The 22,563-nt window shown below is 47.9% G+C and overlaps 1 protein-coding gene across 3 annotated transcripts in view; it reads right to left on the bottom strand.

The window, feature by feature from the left end:
• The window catches only part of ZC3H4 (zinc finger CCCH-type containing 4), a 282,668-nt gene that overhangs the window by 138,316 nt on the left and 121,789 nt on the right, over positions 1-22,563 (bottom strand). For all 3 annotated transcript variants that reach the window (XM_030218219.1, XM_030218221.1, XM_030218220.1), the window contains exon 3: positions 14,927-15,040. In XM_030218219.1, the coding sequence (XP_030074079.1) occupies positions 14,927-15,040 (114 nt within the window). The remainder of the gene's footprint in view (positions 1-14,926; positions 15,041-22,563) is intronic.

The following is a 22,563-nucleotide window of genomic DNA, read 5'->3' as shown; positions in this document are numbered from 1 at the left end:
TTTGTTATGCCCATCCACCAGCAGAAGGAGACAGAGAAAATAGTCCCAAGTACTTTGCCCCTTAAGGGTATCATGCAGCCATGCTCAGTATTTTGAATAGCCAAGCAATGGTGCTCCAAACTGCCTCAAGTATGAACACAGAAACAGAACCCACCGGTAAACCAAGAACACCCAGAATCAAGGCCCTCTGGAATTTATGGGTAACCAATGTCCAGCCATACTACCCATCGAGTAAAGAGGTGAGGCACAATTCAGGCTTCCCATCAGTCGTGCAGATGCAGCCTCGAAGCAGGAGAAGCGGCTTGCCATTGCAACAGAAGCCATAGCTGCAAAGAGCTGGCACAAGAAGGTAGCATGGAGAGGAAAAGTCAATCCAGACCCCGTAGAAGGGACTCTGCTTCCCAGAGCGTAACAGGAAGTCAGTCACATAGAGAAAACAGTTGACCCCTAGAAGACGGCACTCAAAGAAAAAACAGAAAGGTGAACAGTGGCGTGCCGCAGGGATTTGTATTGGAACCAGTGCTATTTAACATATTTATAATGATATGGAAACTGGAACGACTAGTGAGGTAATTAATACAAAATTATTCAAGGTTGTCAAAACAGGTGCAGACTGTGAAATATTGCAGGAAGACCTTAGGAAATTGGAAGACTGGGCATCCAAATGCCAGATGAAATTTAATGTGGACAAAAGCATGGTGATGCACATTGGATAGAATAATCCGAATCATAGTTACCTGATTCTAGAGTCATCAACCAAGATAAAGATCTAGGTGTCATAGATAATACGCTGAAATCTTCTGCTCAGTGTGCGTGGCAACCAAAAAAGCAAACAGGATGCTAGGAATTATCAGGAAAGGGATGGTGAATAAGACCGAAAATACTATAATACCTTTATATTGCTCCATGGTGCAACCGCACCTTGAGTATTGCGTTTAGTTCTGGTCGCCATATCTCAAAAAAGGTATAGCGTAATTAGAAAAGGTTCAAAGATGAGCGACCAAAATGATAAAGGGGATGGAACTCCTCTCGTATAAAGAAAGGCTAAAGAGGTTAGGATTCTTCAGGTTGGAAAAAAGACGGATGAGGGGAGATATGATTGAGGTCTACAAAACCCTGAGTGGTGTAGAACGGGTAGAAGTAAATCCATTTTTTACTCATTGCAAAAGTACAAAGACTTAGGGACAATCAAGAAAGTTACAGCAGGAAATATTTTTTCACTCAACGAATATTTAAGCTCTGGAACTCTTTGCCGAAAGATGTGGTAACAGCGGTTAACGTATCTGGGTTTAAAAAAGGTTTGGACAAATTCCTGGAGGAAAAGTCCATAGTTTGCTGTTGAGACAGACATGGGGAAGCAACTGCTTGTCCCGGGATTGGTAGTGGAATGTTGTTGCTAATTGGGTTTCTGACAGGTACTTGTGACCTGGCTTGTCCACTGTTTGGAAAACAGGATACTGGGCTAGATGGACCATTGGTCTGACCCAGTATGGCTATTATGTTCTTATGTGGGCGTTTGGACTATTCTGGTATGATTAAAGGAAAGAAAATTATCAGGTAAGCACATAATTTTTCCTTTCTTGTCCTCACTACCAGACCAGTCCAGACCAATGGGAGTAGCAAAGCAATCACATAATTAGGGCAGGAAAACCACAAATAGAAAACAACAATGACCCAAAAAGAGAAAGGCAATGTTCACTAAGACGCTGAATATCCCCTAGAGGGGAACCCGCTAGGCAAAGACGTCCAGAAGTTCCAACTGTGGGAAGAAAAGCACCTAGTAGAAGCCAGTGAGCTGAGGCCCAAAAGAGCGCGAGATAGGCACCCAGGCAATTCTAAAGGCCCAGAGGAGGAAGTCCCACAGGCACCCATGGAAGCTAAAGAAGGCCACGGACAACTCTCCAAACCAGTACAGAATCTAACTTCTGCCAGAGCATCAGAAATTAAGTTGTAAAACAACCAAAATTGGTATGGACCCCCCTCCCCCCTACAGGAGGACCAGGAGAACCACGACCACCAACAGGACCAAGGGAGGCGCCACCAAAGATGGAGGAATACACCACCCACCTGAAGCAAGGCAATCTGAAAGTGTGAATCTAGGCACGGAACCCCTAAGGATAGGGATCTGAACCGTAACCCGGCGTCAGACACATCCCACAGCCTTAGTCAACAACTAAGAGAAAAGCCCCTAAATGAGGGAGAGGTGGAGGCACATCCTAGAGGCAGAAACAGTGTCAAGCAGCCAGAATAGAGGGTTCCGGGCACCACCAGAACAAGTCATGCCTGAACGCCTGAGGTGAAACCTCCGCCTGGCCAACAGCCGAGCCAGATACTACAGCCCGAGGCGGAACCACATCCAACCCAAAAGGACGGAAGAATGTTCCAAGATTAGAGAAGGGGCCAAGTCCCCACAGCCAGGAATGGAGAAATGCCCCACCGCCATAAGAGAACCACCTCTCAAAGGAGAAAAGGCAAAGAAGGGTTGCCATGCATTCAGGAACGCTGCCCCACTAGAGCCTCCTAGGTTGAGCCAGGAGCTGGCCACAGGCAACCCACGAGAGAGCCATGCCAGGTCCCCAGAGATGGAGCCCCACACAACCTGCAGAGAGGTGGCCAGAGTCAACCTGTAGAGATGGAACAAGACAACCACAGGAGACTAAGCAGACTCACCGACCAGAAACAGGCCCGCGCAAGATCCAACAGTCAGCAAGGTTTCTCACAGAGACAAAACAAGGCCTGAGGTCGGCCCGAGGTCCAGAGACAGAGCAAGGCTCTACACCCAGAAACAGGGCCAGGTCTCTAACCCCAGAAACATAGCATGACTCGACATCCAAAGACAAAGCAAACCCGGACATGCAGAATACAGGACAAGGCCTGACGGCCAGGGAGGGAGCAAGGCCCGACGGCCAGAGATGGAGCAAGGCCCGACGGACCATCCAATCTTCTCTCCTTCCGCTGGTGGATGGGCATAACCCATTGGTCTGGACTGGTCTGGTCTTGATGACAAGGAAAAGACATTTAAATACCTACATGGGCATAAATATGCATAGGAGGAGAGTCTCTTTCAGTTGAAAGGAAGCTCTGGAACGAGGGGGCATAGGATGAAGGTGAAAGGGGATAGACACAGAAAGGTTGGTGAAGGGGTGTGGCTGGGGAGAATGTTGGGTACTGATCATGGTTGGGCTTTTTGTCTCATGCAACCAATACCTAAGGGGTTATGGGAGTATGTAAAGTTAATAATATTCTATGTCTGATCTTAGCTTTGTGACTCTCAATGCTAAGGGGCTTAATTCACCTATGAAGTGGCAGCTCTTGTTTAAAGAGTTGGGACGTCTATGGGCCGATGTGGGCTTTGTTCAGGAGACCATCTGCTCTCAGCACATGAAAAGTACTGCAAGCATAAACACTATCCCCATATATATTTTGCATCTAGCCAAGGTAATGCGAAAAAGAAGTTGGTGGCACTGTCCTCTAGGCACCCTTGGCAGATCAAAAGGGTAATTTGAGGCAAAGAGGAGTTATATGTCTCCTCTATGTCAATTCCCTGACCTAATCATGCACAAAACAAGGTCTTTTCTCTGGGCCCTAAATTGTGGAATGCATTGTCCACATTCAGTGCAAGAAATTGTTCAATTTAAGAAAGACCTACTTGTTTACTCAAGCATATGGATTACTATATGAATGATACTGTTTTGTTTTATAGTACTGGATACGTTTGTACTAGTTAGTAATGATGTTTTATTTATTGTTTGTTGATTTGAATTTTATTATGAATGTCTTTTGAAACCCACTTAGATTGCTTGAGCTACGGCGGGTTAGAAATAAAGTTTTATTATTATTAGCTGTGGGCACAAAACAGGGATGTTCACTTTCTGAACAAAAGAGAAGTTTGTAGGGGATGCATATAAGCCTGAGCCCAGGGGGACCAGGTCCAGAGTGGCCACCATGGAGCCTAGAACCTCCATGTAATTCCAAGCCTAGACAGAAACAATCTGTTGTTGGAGTTTGGTAATCTTCTGCATGGGTAAAAATACCTTCCACTGGTGAGTACTGAACAAGGCTCCCAGATATTCCATGCATTGCGATGGTCTAACTTGCTCTTGTTGAAATTGACATCATCCTTTGACTGTCCTCCATTGATCGTGCCCTTATGAGCCAGTCATCCAAACAGGGGTGAACCAAGAGACCCTCTCTTTACACTACCACAACTTTGAAAAAGTTTAAGGAGCTGTAGCCAGGCTAAACGGAAGCACCTGAAACTGACAGTGGTGGCTAAGAACTGCAGAATGCAGAAACTTATGATGTAGATTCAAGTTTGAAATGTGCAAATATGCCCCTTTAGGTTTAGAGCCATGAGAAATTCTCCCTTCTCCACTACAGCAATGACAGAATGTAAGATTTCCATCCTGAAGTGAGATATATTTAGTATGTGATTAATCTCCTTTAATCAAGAATTGGACAAAGGGAACCTTCTTTCTTTGGACCCACAAAATAGATCAAATACCTTCCACTTCCTCATTCATGTTCCTAACGCAAGAAGTCTCTGCAAGGTGAACTGAACAGTTGCTTTTTTGAATGAATGACAAAGAGAGACTATAAAGGCATCTGCATTGGAAAGAGAAAACTCTTAACCTGTATCCTGCTTTCATCACATACAGAACCCATTGGTCGGTTGTGATTTAGGACCACTTCTTGAAAAATGAAGATATTTATTTATTTTAGTGCATTTCTACCCCACATTTACCCACATGAGCAGGCGCAATGTGGCTTACAATAAATCAAGTGGATACAATACAAGACAATGATGGCCCAGAAACAGAAAGTAAATAACACAAACCAGGACTAATAGCCACCAACTCAATAAAAGTGCTTATAACAGTTCACACCAGTATCATATAAAGAAATATTTTTTTTGCATGTAGAGTACCCTCAGATATTTTCCACTAGTACTGCAGTCAATAATGCTGCTACAGAGTGGCATAGCATTTCTTTCATCGGGTAACTCTAACAGAAATTTTTAGGGAGCAACACTCGCTCATTTTTTCATGCTTCCCAATCACCTTTGTGATTGATTGCTGGAGGAAGAAAAGAATTATGCCACTTTAACAGAAAAGAATTATGCAGCCTTAACCCTTGTCCCTGAGGAAAGTGATTGAAACCCGCGGAGTCGAGCGGTTTCAGGGGAAGGTGATTGATGAACTTTTCAGCGAGGCAAGATAAGTGCACAGTTTTCATCAAGTATATATTTTTAAGCAAGTAGTGATTTTATAGCACAAAGGTGATTGGGAAGCATGAAAAAATGAGCGAGTGTTGCTCCCTAAAAAATTCTGTTAGAGTTACCTGATGAAAGAAATGCTATGCCACTCTGTAGCAGCATTATTGACTGCAGTAATAGTGGAAAATATCTGAGGGTACTCTACATACAAAAAAAATATTTCTTTATATGATACTGGTGTGAACTGTTATAAGCACTTTTATTGAGTTGGTGGATATTAGTCCTGGTTTGTGTTATTTGCGATTAGATGTTACCAGAGACACTGATATTGTAAAATCGCTTCCAGAAACAGAAAGTGACAGGAGGGGAAGGAACAGGGGATAACACAGGGTAAATGACAGGGGTGAAGCAACAGCGAGAGGGAGAGGTTAAACAGTGGAGTTGTCAGATGACAAACCCATTTTTTGTGCTTTCGAGGAGAGGGCATTTGCTACTCATTGTGCACTTCTAGAATTTCTCCTGGGTTTAGATCCCTGTGAAACTGACAGTCAAAATGAAAGGAATCTGATTTGCCCTGAGGGCATAAGCGTTGAGCTGACGATGGTTTACCAGGCCTATTATGCTTTGCATCCCTGAACCTTACATCCCAAATTTTCTCCAAAAAGTAATTTCCCTCTGAAAAGAAGGCTACTAAGGCAAGTCTTCGAGGTGGAATCAGCCATTGAACTAGCTAAGGTTCTTATAAGACCATACGAGGTGTCTACAATATACACCATGCCCAATTCTAAACGAGTGCCTCTTTAGTAGTTTCTTCCAATTCGGAAGCCTCATGAGCTCGCTGAATCCATCTCAAGCAAGCTCTAGACATATAAACACTACACACTCATTTCTCCCCACTCCCCAAGCTGCAACATCAAAGGCTTATTTCAGTAGCAATTCCAACTTACAATCCTGCAAATCATTTAATACTGTGCCACACTTTACCTTCTTGGTTATAGCAGTCACTAAGACATCAATCTTAGGTAATCACAACTTTTCCCCAAGTATCAACAGAAAAAAGCTTGCCCATGGTTCTTCTTACTCAGAGGCCACTCTATGGAATCTCCCACTCAGGTAAAATTAACGCCTGAAGAGCAAGAGGTATTGGAAAGGCCTTAATGGGTTGCCAAATATCCTCCAGACTTGGATTTTCAGAAGATGGAGCAACTTGTACTTATGGATTGGAAATACTTAAGATCATCACCTGAGAAATCATACCTAGAAGCTCTTCCCTCCAGATGAGACACACCACCATAGGATCATTACCCTCAAGTACCACTACCTTACCTTCCTCCATAGGTTCTGAGAGGGAAACTCTTACCAGAAGCACTGACTATGTGCCACCTGTCAGAAATGAAGTCTCCTGAAGCTGTAGAGCTTTTCTTCACAATCCTGTGTCTGTGACTCCCATGATTGTGGCCAAATAAAATAGTGTGACCCCCCCCCCCCTGAAGGTGCTGAATGATTTACCTACTGACAACCCACCTAGGTTGAGACCTCAAAAGCAGGTTTGGGGTCCTGACCTACAGTTTGGGAAGCTCTGCTGTAAAGCGAGCTTCATCCTCCTCTATAAGCTTCAAATGAGGTCTTTTTGTTTGAGAAGGACATTCAGCAGCATTAGACCACAGAAGTAAAGAAGAGACTGAGACTTTCAAATAAGGAAGGCCTTATGAACAAATTCAAATGAAAAATCTCCCAAAACTTGTTGGGATGAAGAATTTTCTCCCACAGCCTGTAAAGCTGCCTGGCTCAGCTGACTCTGAAAGGCAGAGCCATCTTCCAAAACCTCAGTTGTAGGGACTGCAGACACCGATACCTTTTCAGTAACCTCAGACAAAATGGTAGATTCTCCTGCCATTTTCTGAGGTACTAAGGAGGTCCTTTTCCCCCATAGACAGAAATTGTCTGTTTAGCCGAATCTACCTTTGCCAATTTTTTAAGAGTTGAGGAAGACAAAGAAGATAGTTCAGGCAGCTCCACTTGACAAATGTCACAATGACCAGAATGAGCATGTCTGGTCCCACACTGGAAACACCTTTTGACTGACTGTCAGGGCTTCCATAATCAGAGAATAAAAAATATCCAAACTGCAGCTTAAAATGGTACTAAAGTATTTATTTATTACATTTGTACCCCGCGCTTTCCCACACAATGCAGGCTCAATGTGGCTTACATAGTAATTCAAAATACAAAGTCTTACAACAGAAATTTCAAAACGGTAGTGAAACATTATGAAGTTGAGCTTGAATAATGTATGATAAGTTGAGTTTGATAATGTATGATTAGGATAAAATAGGGTAGACAGGATAGTATAAGTTGGGGGAAAAGGGGTAGGGAAGGATATAATAAAGGGGAGATGGAGAAGAGAAGGATGGGATGCGTAGAGGGGGAATGGGGAGGAGGGATAAGTAAAACTAATGATGAGGTCGGTATTTAAGTCAGAACAGAATTGGGAATGGAGGTTGGTAAGATTAGGTTGGGACGTTAGAGTAGGCTTGCTTAGCTCCCTTAAATCAGCTGGTGTAATTGTTGGACCTTCTGACCCGCGGACAATGAACAAAGACAAGAAGAAACACACACAAGGTAAAATTATGTATCATACCTGATAATTTTCTTTCCATTAATCATAGCTGATCAATCCATAGACTGGTGGGTTGTGTCCATCTACCAGCAGGTGGAGATAGAGAGCAATCCTTTTGCCTCCCTATATGTGGTCATGTGCTGCCGGAAACTCCTCAGTATGTCGATATCCAAGCTCCAGCCGCAGGACTCAGCACTTAGAGAATTACACCCACAAAGGGACACTCTGCCCAGCTCACCACCGCCGAAACGGGGGAGGGGAATTAACCCAGCTCATCCCCACACAAGTGGGGGAGGGGAATCCGTCCAGCTCATCCCCGCAGAGCGGGGGAGGGACACCACACCCGCCGATGCGGGGGGATCTGGCTTATCCTGCAACCGCAACCGCAGGAGGAGCTGACTGACCCTAACACCGCCAAAGCGGGAGGGGTACAAAGCTGCCCTACTGCCGCACGAAGCGGGAGGGAGCGCCGGCAGAATTTAAGTCTCAATCCAGCCCAGTAAAACGGAGGGGAGAGGAATGCAGCAGCTCACTGTAACACAAATTCGTCTCAACTCTTGAAGAATCCATTGAAAAACTTGAACACGAAGTCCTCCTGAACAGGAACTGAAGACTAAACTTGAACCTGAAATGCAACCAGAATATAAACAATACAGATATCTGGGAGGGGCTATGGATTGATCAGCTATGATTAATGGAAAGAAAATTATCAGGTATGATACATAATTTTACCTTCCATATCATCATGCTGATCAATCCATAGACTGGTGGGATGTACCGAAGCAGTACTCACCCAGGGCGGGACATAGAAATCCCTGACCGCAACACTGAAGCTCCAAACCGGGCCTCCGCCCGAGCAGCCACAGTCAAGCGGTAATGCCTGGAGAAGGTATGGGCCGATGCCCAAGTTGCCGCCTTGCAAATCTCTTCCAAGGAGACGGACCCGGCCTCTGCCATCGAGGCCGCCTGAGCTCTAGTGGAGTGAGCCTTCAGCTGGATAGGCGGCACCTTCCCCGCGGCCACATAAGCCGCTGCAATGGCTTCCTTGACCCATCTTGCCACTGTAGGCTTAGCAGCCTGCAGACCCTTACGAGGACCTGCAAAGAGGACAAACAGATGATCCGACTTCCGGAAATCATTGGTCACTTCCAAGTATCTGATGATGACTCGTCTCACATCCAGATATTTGAGAGCAGAGTATTCCTCTGGGTAGTCCTCCCTACGAAAGGAAGGGAGACAGAGCTGCTGATTCACATGGAAGCGAGAAACAATCTTGGGCAGGAAGGAAGGCACTGTGCAAATAGACACTCCTGCCTCAGTGAACTGCAGAAAGGGCTCTCGACATGAGAGTGCCTGGAGCTCGGAAACTCTTCTGGCTGAAGTGATAGCCACCAAAAAGACTGCTTTCAATGTCAGGTCTTTCAGAGATGCCCTTGACAAGGGTTCAAAAGGCGGCTTCTGCAAGGCTCTTAGCACCAGGTTGAGATTCCACGCAGGCACCACTGAGTGCAGAGGAGGGCGCAGGTGATTAACTCCCTTGAGAAAGCGCACCACATCTGGCTGCGAAGCCAGGGAAGCACCCTTCAGGCGGCCCCTGAAGCAAGCCAGAGCCGCTACCTGGACTTTAAGGGAACTGAGCGACAGGCCTTTCTCCAGACCTTCTTGCAGGAACGCCAACACTGAAGAAATTGGAGCAGTGAAGGGAGAAAGTGAGCCTGCTTCATACCACGCTGCAAAGGTACGCCAAACCCTGGCGTAAGCAGTAGAAGTAGAGCGCTTCCTCGCTCTCAGCATAGTGGCGATGACCTTGTCTGAGAAGCCCTTCTTTCTCAGACGCTGCCGCTCAATAGCCAGGCCGTAAGACCAAAGGGGGAGGGATCCTCCATCACCACGGGACCCTGATGCAACAGGCCCTGCTCCACTGGCAGCCGCAGAGGATCGTCCACTGAGAGCCTGATCAAGTCCGCATACCAGGGACGTCTGGGCCAGTCCGGACCCACCAGGATTATCCGGCCCGGATGCTTTGCCACCCGGTCTAGCACCCTGCCCAACATGGGCCAGGGCGGGAACACATAGAGAAGCTCCTGTGTCGGCCACTGTTGGAGAAGAGCATCTACTCCCAGGGATCGAGGGTCCCGTTCTCTGCTGAAAAAGCGCGGCACTTGGCAATTGGCCGATGACGCCATCAGATCTAGGCTCGGCTGGCCCCAGCGCTTCGTGATGTCCAAGAACGCCTGAGCAGATAGCTGCCACTCTCCGGGATCCAAGGTATGGCGACTGAGAAAGACCACCTTGACATTCATGACTCCGGCAATGTGGGCCGCTGACAGCTGTTCCAGGTTCGCTTCCGCCCACTGGCATAGATTCATGGCCTCCTTGGCTAGAGGGGCGCTCTTGGTACCTCCCTGGCGGTTGACATAGGCCACAGCCGTGGCATTGTCCGACAGGACCCGTACTGGCTTCAACGCCAGTACCGGGATGAACTCCAAAAGCGCCAACTGAATTGCTCTGAGTTCCAGGAGGTTGATAGACCACTTTGCCTCTGCAGGAGACCAGAGCCCCTGCGCTGTCCTTCCCAAGCAGTGGGCTCCCCAGCCCGACAAAGAGGCGTCCGTCGTGACGACAATCCACTCCGGGGTCACCAGAGGCATTCCTGCAGACAACTTGTCTGTCTGCAGCCACCAGCTCAGCGCCTTGCGCACTGCTGGGTCCAAGGGAAGGCGCACAGCATAATCCTCCGACACCGGAGTCCAGCGCTGCAGCAGAGTGTTGTAGTGGTCTCATATGAGCCCTGGCCCAGGGCACTACTTCCATCGTGGCCGACATAAAGCCCAACAGCTGCACATAGTCCCAAGCCCAAAGAGGAGAGGCTACTAGGAACTGGTCCACCTGAGCCTGAAGTTTGACAATCCGATTGTCCGGCAGGAACACTCTGCCCACTTGGGTGTCGAATCGAACTCCCAGATACTCCAGGGACTGAGTCGGGCGCAGCTGGCTCTTCTCCCAGTTGATGATCCACCCCAGGGAGCTCAAAAGAGCAATCACCCGGTCCACAGCTTTGCCGCACTCTGCATAAGAGGGGGCTCGGATCAACCAGTCGTCCAGATAAGGATGGACTTGTACTCCTTCCTTTCGCAGGAAGGCCGCGATGACCACCATTACTTTGGAGAAGGTCCGCGGAGCAGTAGCCAACCCGAAAGGGAGGGCTCTGAACTGGAAGTGTCGGCCCAGGACTGCAAAACGCAGAAAGCGTTGATGAGGAGGCCAGATGGGAATATGCAGGTATGCTTCCTTGATGTCCAAGGAAGCCAAGAACTCCCCTGCCTTCACTGCCGCTATAACAGAGCGGAGAGTCTCCATGCGAAAGTGCCGCACTTTCAAGGCCCGATTGACCCCTTTGAGGTCGAGGATAGGCCGTACAGAACCTCCTTTCTTTGGTACCACAAAGTAAATGGAGTAACGTCCCTTGCTAATCTGATTTTCTGGCACCGGAATGACCGCACCCAGGCGTATCAGGTTGTCCAAGGTCTGCTGCACTGCCACAGCTTGACCGGAGACTTGCAGGGAGAGAGTACAAACCCGTCTCTTAAGGGTCGGCAGAACTCTAGCTTGTAGCCGTCTCTGATGACTTCCAGAACCCAAGCGTCTGAAGTTACTCTGGTCCACTCGCCCAGAAACGAGGACAGGCGTCCTCCAATCTGCACTGGGCCATGGACCAGGGCCCCGTCATTGGGTACGAGACCCTGGGGGAGGACCGGAGGGCGCACCTCCGGGACGGCGGTCTCTGCGAAAGGAATGCTGCTTGGGGGAGAAGTTCCTTTTGAAGGAAGAGGGGGCAGAGGAGCCCGACTTGCCCGGGCTGTACCGACGGGCTTCCTGAAACCGTCCTCTGGAGTTACCAGGGCGAGCACCACTGGCCCGAGCCCTGACCTCTGGTAACCTCTTGCCCTTAGACGTGCCGAGATCGGTCACAATTTTGTCCAGCTCGACCCCAAAGAGCAGCTTGCCTTTAAAAGGCAACTTAGCCAGGCGGGACTTAGATGCGTGGTCAGCAGACCAATGCTTCAGCCAAAGCCACCGCCGCGCAGAGACTGTCTGAGCCATACCTTTAGCCGAGGCTCTCAAGACATCATACAGTAAGTCTGCCAAATAAGCCAGGCCCGATTCCAGGGCCGGTCAGTCAGCCCTCAAGGAAGGATCCGAGGGGGAAGCCCGCTGCACAATCGTCAGGCACGCCCTGGCCACGTAGGAGCCGCAAACTGAGGCCTGCAAACTTAAGGCAGCCGCCTCAAAGGACGACCTTAAGGCCGCCTCCAATCTTCTGTCTTGGGCGTCCTTTAGGGCCGTGCCACCTTCCACCGGCAACGCCGTTTTCTTAGTCACCGCAGTGATTAAAGAATCCACGGTAGGCCAAAGAAAGGTCTCCCGTTCACTTTCAGGCAAAGGATAGAGGCGGGACATAGCCCTAGCCACTTTAAGGCTCGCTTCCGGGACATCCCATTGAGCCGAAATTAAGGTGTGCATGGCATCATGCACGTGGAAGGTTCTAGGCGGGCGCTTCGTCCCCAGCATAATGGCGGAGCCAACAGGGGCTGAGGGAGAGACGTCCTCTGGAGAGGAAATCTTCAAAATGCTCATGGCCTGCACTAACAGGTTGTGCAAATCCTCTGAGCGAAAGATCCGTGCTGCAGAGGGGTCATCCGCTCCATCCGAGCGGGAATCCGTCTCATCCAAGGAATCCCCAAAGGACCGTTGGGAGAACTCAGATACGCTGCCCTCATCTACATCAGAGGAAACAGAGTCCTCTAAGGCCTGGGAATCCACCCGAGGGCGTTTACTTCCGGGGGCCTCAACCCCTTTATCGGACAAGGGAGAAGGGGCAGCGTTTTACATAAGAAAGGCCTGATGCAGCAGCAAAATAAACTCGGGGGAGAAACCCCCCAGACTGTGCACTTGAGCAGCCTGGGCCACAGCCCTAGACGCACCCTCAACCGGCACTCGCAAGAGCGGGGGGAGAAACATGCTGCGCATCCAAGATGGCGTCCGGCGCGACACTCCGTGAAGGAGACGCGTGGGAAGAACGGCGCTTAACTAGCCGCTTTCCTGCCGTCGCCCAAATGAAGGGCGGCCATGGCATTAACGTCTCCCACCTCAAGGGCGGCCCAAGAAGAAGCCGTCCGAGCAGCGTGGCCGGCCAAGATGGCGGAGGCGAGCAGCGGGGGATGGGCGTTTATGGCGGGGAAAAACCGCCGCACCTGAGGAAGAACTGGGACACTGACCGGCCTCCAAACTGACACCCAACAAGGGCGAATCAGACTTTAAAACCCCCGCATCCCCGCTAGACGCGCACACGCGGTCCGAGGAGCGATTCTTTGCGCCCTCGTCCTCCGACGCCATCAGCCACGTGGAGATCAATCGGGGAACCCCCTGCCCGCTACAAAAAGGTAAAATGACCTGCTTTCCGCTCCGAGCTGTAACGACCTGGTGTCCCAGTGAGTAGCTGCAATAAACGTTTAAATAAACGTCGAAATAAACGCCCTTAAGGACGTCCAAAATTTTTTTTTTTTTTTTTTTTAAACGAAGCCAGCGGAAGGGGGGAGAAAAGGAGGGACCTGGCACCACCAGGTTTGCACTTGCTCAAGAAGAGCCCTCAACCCCAGGCACTCAACAAAACCTAAAAATTAGGCTTGGAGGCCTAGCCAGAGCTGCTGCTGTGTGTGACCACCACCTGCTGAGATAGAGAACATACTGAGGAGTTTCCGGCAGCACATGACCACATATAGGGAGGCAAAAGGATTGCTCTCTATCTCCACCTGCTGGTAGATGGACACAACCCACCAGTCTATGGATTGATCAGCATGATGATATGGAAACAGTGTCTGTCAGTGCTGCTTGCAAATCAGCAACGTGGTGCTCCTGCAAGCTGAAAACACACCCGGGCCACAAGAATGCAACTCCAGTTCCCTCACATCAAAATGATGCTGCCACACTAACACTCACCCCTGTTGAAGACGCAAAGTGCTACTCCCAATGCTTTTGCCACAGAAAAGCAAAGAGGGCTGGGCCAAACAAGAGCTTCCTTACAACAGTGCTGCTCTCATAAAATGAGTCCTGTACTCTCCATGGGGGAAGAGGGAGAGGCACTATTGAAACTGGAGCTACATCCCGGTATAAATGCTTTGTAACCAGACTCTCTTTAAAAACAAAAACTTCCTCTTTTTTGTTTTTTTAAAGACACCTCACAAAATTTTTAAAACATGAGAACAGAGCAGGAAAAGGAGTAGGGGATGCGGAGACTCCTCCGTGTATCTCCACTACAGGGTCTTATTCCCCTGAAGGTTAAGCTTGTCTAGCTCAACTGGGTAACCAGTTCTCTAGCTGGGACCAGGAACGATCAGATAAGTCCAGACTGTAGGAAACATCATCACAATCTGCTGGAGACAAAGAATACTGGCTGACTGTAGCTTCACAGAACCTCTTATAGAAGAAGCCTCAGTCCTTTAATCTGTGTCTTCATCTGCTGACAGGCACAACCCATGCATTTTAAAAAGCTGCTTTTTGGGGGGATTTATACACCAAAAACACCTGGCCAACCTGAAGGAAGCCAAAGTATGCAGCAAGATTTCATGCACATATTTACATGCGATGCAGAAAAAACGACTGCAAAGAGAAAAGCATCTTACTGAATTTGCAGAAAAACAAAGACTGAGGCGGCTCTAAGCAATAATGAAGCGTAGGAAGTGGTGCACATGTATGATGTGTTGCATAACGCTTCCAGAATATTTTTTCTAAGCTGTAAAAACTTTTTCCTATGCCAGGCTCCATCAATGATGATATCCACTTTCAAGGACTTGCAATCCTGCTTGTCCTCAGAGAAAATGGTGTCAGAATGGAAGACAGGCTGGGAAAAACACAGAGAGCCCTTAAGAGTGAAGTGAGGGAATTATAAGAGATCATCCAGGATCTACAAAACTGAAGGAGATAGCTAGCTGAGCTTGGCAATCTTTATCAGATGTTCATTTCTATATTTCTATGCAAAAGGTGATTTTTAATCATAAACCATAAGATGTTCTGGTGGAACAGTTACTCACCGTAGAATAAGGAGGAGGACTGTATTCCCTGTATTTCCGATGCCCCTTCTCACTAGGACTGAAATCAGACTCATCACTATAATCTGAAAACTCTTCACTTGAAGAGGCATGACGCTAAAATGTAATGACAAGAGCATAGTCAGACATTTATCTTCACCTATTTGAATCTTTTAACACATTATTTTGAAAACAGGTTAAGCTGTAACTAGTTACTTTTCAAAAAGGTAATATTCAAAGTCCTATTCAGAATCCACTTTCAGGCTCAGAATGACAAGACTGAACATACTACAATATATTCTTAATAACTAACTTTCTTTTTTTTTAAATATGTTTATTTTGAGAATTTTCGTGAGATATCAGTTTCCATCATAACAATATATCTATCACTCATTATTATACAGTATTTAACATCTCAGCTCAGATGACAACAGTATTCACAACACCCTCCCTCCCCCCTCCCCGCGACTCAAATTATAATGAAGAGATCCTCTAGGTCGCCACTTGTCCTTTTTCATATATTTCCCATACTTTATGATATTGGGCGAGTGTGCCCTTCCTTACAGCTGTCAGCTTAGACATTAATTTCACAGAGTCCAGTCGTTCTAAAACTTGTTGGAGTCCCGGTACTTTAGTTTTTTTCCACGCTGCTGCAATGGTCAGTTTGCTTGCCACAAATAATTGGGCGGCAAACCGATGGATGTCTCAATGCACTCCTGGCGGTTTAAAATGTAGCAAGCAGCAGTCCATGGTGACTGGGTATATCACAGTTGTTAGTTTATTTAAATATGACACTATGTCCTTCCAGAACTGCTGTACATATTCACAGATCCACCACACGTGGAACATGTCGCGCCCTGGGCCCCGCATTGTCTCCAACACAGCCCCGACCCTATTTTGTACATTTTAGCCAGGCGGCTGGGTGTATAGTACCAACAGTACAAAATCTTATGTCCATTTTCCATTAGGGTGCTAGATGTTGATACCTGCAGCAGGGACTTAAACGCTCTACTCCAAATTGCAAAGTCAAAAGTCTGTCCCATTGCCGCCTCCCATTTAGCGGTTTAATGTTCCACTGGGTTATCATGAGCCAATAGGGCCTTATAAACTCTAGAAATGCTCCCTCGTTCCCCCCCCCCCCTCTCATCATTGCTTGTTCCATCTTCGTTTCAACCAAGCTTAGCTCTTCCTCTGCTCTACGTTTAATGAAATCTTTGACCTGGTAATATTGGAGTGCCTGTATAGGGGAGTGCCATTGGTCGCGACACAGCTCTGTGTATGGGACCAGTTGCCCTTGCTCATACATCTGGCCAAGTTCATACAGACCCATTCGTTCACACTCTAGATAGGTTCCATCAGCTTGCCCTGGTCCAAAATTAGGTGCAAATCTGAGAAACATGTGTGTAAAATATGTGCGCCCTGAAAAGAATTTCCCTCATATTCTGTCCCACACCTCCAATGGCCACCTCAATAGAGGAGGGCTCACCTTTATAACATCCTCCAGTTTTTGCTTTGGAAGCCATGGTACCGCCTCTAGGGGAATAGGGCCCCACCATCCCCTTTCCATTGCGCTGCCCATTTTTCTCTCTCTTTGCAGCCACACCACCAGGATTCTTAAGTGTGCAGCCTGGCAGTATGCCTGCAAGTCCAGCACACCCATCCCACCTCTGTCCCTTGGCTGGTACAGCACCTCTCTCCGTACCCGGGGCGGCTTTTTCTTCCATATGAACGCAAATACTTTCCTCTGAACCTCCCTCATGTAGCCCCTAGGTAGTGCTATAGGTAATGCCATAAACAAATAGAGGAGCTTTGGGAGAAGCATCATCTTTACTGCGTTTATTCGTCCCATCCAGGGAACTGAGCCTGCAGCTGATGTAGCTGCTCCTCGGGGATGTTTATATCTAGGGCCTCTGATTTACCAAAGTTTATTTTAAAGCCCGAAACATTCCCATAGTTCCGGATTATTTCACCCAGTATCGGGACAAAGCCGTAGCGGAGAAATTAAATGAATTCTTTCCTTCGGTCTTCACCGAGGAGGATTTGGGGGGGACACCGGTGCCGGAAAGAATATTTGAAGCGGGGGAGTCGGAGAAACTAAACAAATTCTCTGTAACCTTGGAGGATGTAATGGGTCAGTTCAGCAAGCTGAAGAGTAGTAAATCACCGGGACCTGATGGTATTCATCCCAGAGTATTAATAGAACTAAAAAATGAACTTGCGGAGCTACTGTTAGAAATATGCAATCTGTCCCTAAAATCGAGTGTAGTACCGGAAGACTGGAGGGTAGCCAATGTTACTCCGATTTTTAAGAAGGGTTCCAGAGGAGATCCGGGAAATTATAGACCGGTGAGTCTGACGTCGGTGCCGGGCAAGATGGTGGAGGCTATTATTAAGAATAAAATTGCAGAGCATATACAAAAACATGGACTGATGAGACAAAGTCAGCACGGATTTAGTGAAGGGAAGTCTTGCCTCACCAATCTAATGCATTTTTTTGAGGGGGTAAGCAAACATGTGGACAATGGGGAGCCGGTTGATATTGTATATCTGGATTTTCAGAAGGCGTTTGACAAAGTGCCGCACGAAAGACTCCTGAAGAAATTGCAGAGTCATGGAATCGGAGGTAGGGTATTATTATGGATTAAGAACTGGTTGAAAGATAGGAAGCAGAGAGTAGGATTGCGTGGCCAGTATTCTCAGTGGAGGAGGGTAGTTAGTGGGGTCCCGCAGGGGTCTGTGCTGGGTCCGTTGCTTTTTAATGTATTTATAAATGACCTAGAGATGGGAATAACTAGTGAGGTAATTAAATTCGCCGATGACACAAAATTATTCAGGGTCGTCAAGTCGCAGGAGGAATGTGAACGATTACAGGAGGACCTTGCGAGACTGGGAGAATGGGCGTGCAAGTGGCAGATGAAGTTCAATGTTGACAAGTGCAAAGTGATGCATGTGGGTAAGAGGAACCCGAATTATAGCTACGTCTTGCAAGGTTCCGCGTTAGGAGTTACGGATCAAGAAAGGGATCTGGGTGTCGTCGTCGATGATACGCTGAAACCTTCTGCTCAGTGTGCTGCTGCGGCTAGGAAAGCGAATAGAATGTTGGGTGTTATTAGGAAGGGTATGGAGTCCAGGTGTGCGGATGTTATAATGCCGTTGTATCGCTCCATGGTGCGACCGCACCTGGAGTATTGTGTTCAGTACTGGTCTCCGTATCTCAAAAAAGATATAGTAGAATTGGAAAAGGTACAGCGAAGGGCGACGAAAATGATAGTGGGGATGGGACGACTTTCCTATGAAGAGAGGCTGAGAAGGCTAGGGCTTTTCAGCTTGGAGAAGAGACGGCTGAGGGGAGATATGATAGAAGTGTATAAAATAATGAGTGGAATGGATCGGGTGGATGTGAAGCGACTGTTCACGCTATCCAAAAATACTAGGACTAGAGGGCATGAGTTGAAGCTACAGTGTGGTAAATTTAAAACGAATCGGAGAAAATTTTTCTTCACCCAACGTGTAATTAGACTCTGGAATTCGTTGCCGGAGAACGTGGTACGGGCGGTTAGCTTGACGGAGTTTAAAAAGGGGTTAGATAGATTCCTAAAGGACAAGTCCATAGACCGCTATTAAATGGACTTGGAAAAATTCCGCATTTTTAGGTATAACTTGTCTGGAATGTTGTTACGTTTGGGGAGCGTGCCAGGTGCCCTTGACCTGGATTGGCCACTGTCGGTGACAGGATGCTGGGCTAGATGGACCTTTGGTCTTTCCCAGTATGGCACTACTTATGTACTTATGTACTTATGTACCTTGGGCTCCCTCAGCACTAGCAAGATGTCGTCCGCAAATAGGAGGACTTTCGTCTCCAACCCTTTCCACCTTGACCCTCTGATCCCTGGGTGTGCTCTAATCTGAATAGCTAAGGGCTCCATCACCAGAGCGAAAAGCAATGGGGACAGCGCGCACCCCTGTCGTGTGCCTCTATGTAACCTAAATACGGGAGAGAGATGTCCATTGACCCGCACCGACGCTTGCGGTTCTTTATATATCATCCGGAGCCACCCACCAAATCGCCCTATGAGACCTATGCGCTCAGCAACTGCAAAAAGAAAGGGCCAGCTCACCTGGTTGAAAGATTTTTCAGCATCTAATGACAGAATGTACATGGTGTTCCATTATATGTGTGTTTTGCATTACGTATAGGATTCGCCGTATGTTGTCGAAGGTTTGTCTACCCTGTATGAAGCCCGCCTGATCTTCATGAATTAGGTCCAGAAGATATTTTTGTAGCCTAGTTGCTAGAATTTTAGTAAAGAGTTTGTAATCTGCTCCCAATAGGGAGTTGGGTCTATATGAGCTGCATTGCTGTGGGTCTTTTCCCAGTTTCGGTATTATCGTTATGGTGGCAAGGTTCCACGTCGAGGGGAATTGTGTTTCACTATCTAGGGAGTTGAAGACCCGCAACAACAAGGGGGCTACCTGTTTGCTAAATACTTTATAGAATTTATTGGTGAATCCATCGGGCCCTGGGGCCTTGCCTGGCACTAGCTTTTTTATGGCTTGCTCCACCTCCTCTAGTCGTATGGGTTCAGATAGCTCTTGTTGGGCACTCCTAGATATTTGGGGGAGGTCCATCTCTTCTAAATATTGTGTAATGGCCTCCTGATTATATGGTTCCTCCGGTGTGTGTATAGAGTCTCATAAAAGTTCTGAAAGGCCAATTGGAGAAACTGCTCATCAGATTGCACCTCCCCTGTATCATCCCTCAGGCCCCCTACTCCGTTCCTAGTGGCATGCTGTTTCAACTTATAGGCCAAGAGTCGACTAGCTTTGTTCCCAAACTCGAAGTGGGACTGGTGCACTTTCTGCATCTGCTCAGAGATGTCGGCCAGTTCAAGCTCTCTTAGTTGGTCTCGAAGGCCACGGGCCTGCGTTGCCAGTGCCTTGGGTGCCCGTCCCCCCTCCCTCTGCACTTGTCGCTCTACTTCTTGCAATTTCTCCCTGAGCTTATTTTCTGTTGCCGAGCGTTGTTTCCAGCAGTGCAAGCTCAGGGCTATAAGGTGGCCCCTTATGACTGCCTTAAAACTCTCCCAAAGGGTCGTTGATGAGACTTCCCCAGTATCGTTAAAGCTAAGGAAGTCCTTAATGTGTTGGTCTATCTTGGCTACATTCTCTGGGTCGGATAGCAAAGCATCGTCTAGGCACCATGGGCGTTTTATTTTTGTGGACCCCCAACGTTTTAAGCAGATAAGCACGGACGAGTGGTCAGACCATGTACATGGGAGTATCTCTTGGGAATCAGTTAGCCCTACAACTGTCACATCTCCTAGCCACATATCTATCCTCGAAGAGGTGTGATGAACCGCAGATAGATGTGTGTACTGACGTTCAGTTGGGTGGTCCCTACGCCATAAGTCTGTCAGTTGCCACAGGTGCATCATCTCTTGTAATTGTCGCCTATTTTGTGTGGCATATTGCACCTTGGTTGAGGAGTTGTCTAAATGTGGTTGTAGTGTGACATTAAAATCCCCCCTATTATTAGGGAGCCCTCCGCATGTTGGGTGATCTGTCGGTCAATTTCTTGGTAGAATTCCCCTTGATTAACATTTGGTCCATATATGTTGACTATAGTGTAAGTGGTCCCTGCCGAGGATAGGAGTAGTATCAAATATCTTCCTCCCTTGTCCTGAACTATTTTTTTCACTTCCCATGGTTTAGAATTTTGTAGAGCTATTAACACTCCCTTGCTCTTGGTCTCATCAGAGCTAGATGCAAAGAATATTGAGGGATATTGCCTGTGTGTACAGAGGCGCTCGTATCTGTGTTTAAGGTGGGTCTCCTGTATCAGAGCTATGTCCACTTGCAAGCGGCACGGCTCTCGAAACAGCAGTTATATCTTCCTTGGAGTGTTTAACCCTTTAACATTCAGGGTCAGCCATTTTACGTCTGCCATTGAGGCTGATGTTGATGTACCCAACCCCTACGCTCATTTCGATTCCCTAGGACTCGCTCCTGTGTTACCCTCTTCCTGTCCAAAGCCTCATTCTCTCCCCCATTATCCTTTTCTACCCCCCTCCTCGTGAAACCCCCTCCCCCCTACCCAACCAACTCCCTTGCTAGTGCGATGCCTCATGGTGTACCACTAGGCACCGGATTGAAGAGAAAGTGAGATAATAGTCGCTTACTGCATACCCCAACATGTAACTTGAAACAATTACAACCAAACCATTTCTTTTCTCTATCACAAATGAGTGTCTGCCTCTTGTATCCTCTTAAGTGGCTACAGTCCCGGCCACCTGGGTAGGTGCTCCTCCCAGTTGTTCTATTCCTCAGGTAACTTTGGTGGCTGATTGCTGGCGTTGTAGGCGTATGGTCCCCTTGCCCGCTCTTCTCTATTTTGGTCAGGCTGCGTGCGTCGCGCTCCATTGTGGCCTGTGGGCATCAGTCAATTCTTTATCCGCTGTCGCTTCCGGACACACTGCCCGCGCCTCTTCGCACCGCTTCTAGTGATTTCACCTGATGCAGCTTGCCCTCCTTGTAAAAAGCCAAGGCGAACGGGTGCCGCCAGCGGTACTGAATGTTCAGTTCTCTCAGTACCCTTGTAAAAGGTTTTAGCTCACTTTGTCACCTCAGCGTCGCTGCTGCCAGGTCTTGATATATTTCAATCTTATAGCTGTCCCACGTGAACGTTTGGGCCTGGTGCGACGCTTTTAGCACCTTCTCCTTCAGTTTATAACTAGAGAAGCAGGCTATAATGTCTTTAGGGGCATTATTCCGTGGGGAGCCCAGTGCTCTGTGAGCCCTCTCCAGCTGGACCTCCTCAGCTTTTATGGGCACACTCTCCTTGCTCAAAAGCTTCTTGACCACTTTCTGGACCACCTCCTCGCAGTCCGCGTATGTGGGTGTCTCTGGCAGATCCCGGAACCGGAGATTGTTCTGGTGGCCCCTATTTTCTAAATCCTCAAATTTTTCCATCTGTAGCTGTTGCTCTGCACGTACCTCCATCAGCTGTTGATCCATCGACCCCAGCGCTTCACTGTGGCTTTCCAGCTGGTTTTCCATCTCCTCCAGCCTGGTGCCCAGCTCGCAGATCTCGCCCCTGAGGTCGGACCCCAGCGTCGCCACATCGGATCGCAGTGATTGCAGGCTAGAGCTGATTTCCTGTAACCAGCTTTTCAGCTCTGGCGGATCTCTGAAGTAACGCTCATTTTTTCGGTTTGCTTAAGGGCAGTGTCCGCTGAGCGGAACTCCGCTGCCTCTGGCGGCTCTGGTGATTTCGCCGGCTCCGCCATTTTGTCTCCGCGGCTCTCCGCTCTGCTCTGGAAGGCGAAGCGCGCTAGTTCTGCTCCCAGGTGGTGCTGGATTCATAAGTTCTCCGGGTGCGGGTAAAGTGGAGGGAACCCCTGCCGGTCTGGCCGTTCTTTTTCACCGCTTCAGCTGGTTTGGTTGTCTTTTTTTATCGCTTGGGAGCGGGAGCTCAGCTCTCATGCGACCATGCTGGTTGGTGACGTCACTTCCTCCATCCATAAATAACTAACTTTTCTTACACATTTTACTATGTAAGTGCTTGACTAATCAGAATACTGTGCATGAAACTTATGAATGACTAGTAAAAAAGGCCCGTTTCTGACACAAATGAAACGGGT

Source organism: Microcaecilia unicolor, chromosome 11 (genome assembly GCF_901765095.1).
Source record: "Microcaecilia unicolor chromosome 11, aMicUni1.1, whole genome shotgun sequence".
In the NCBI taxonomy this organism is placed as follows: domain Eukaryota; kingdom Metazoa; phylum Chordata; class Amphibia; order Gymnophiona; family Siphonopidae; genus Microcaecilia; species Microcaecilia unicolor.
Note: the sequence above shows the minus strand (reverse complement) of the source record. Positions and strands in the feature narration are given on the sequence as shown.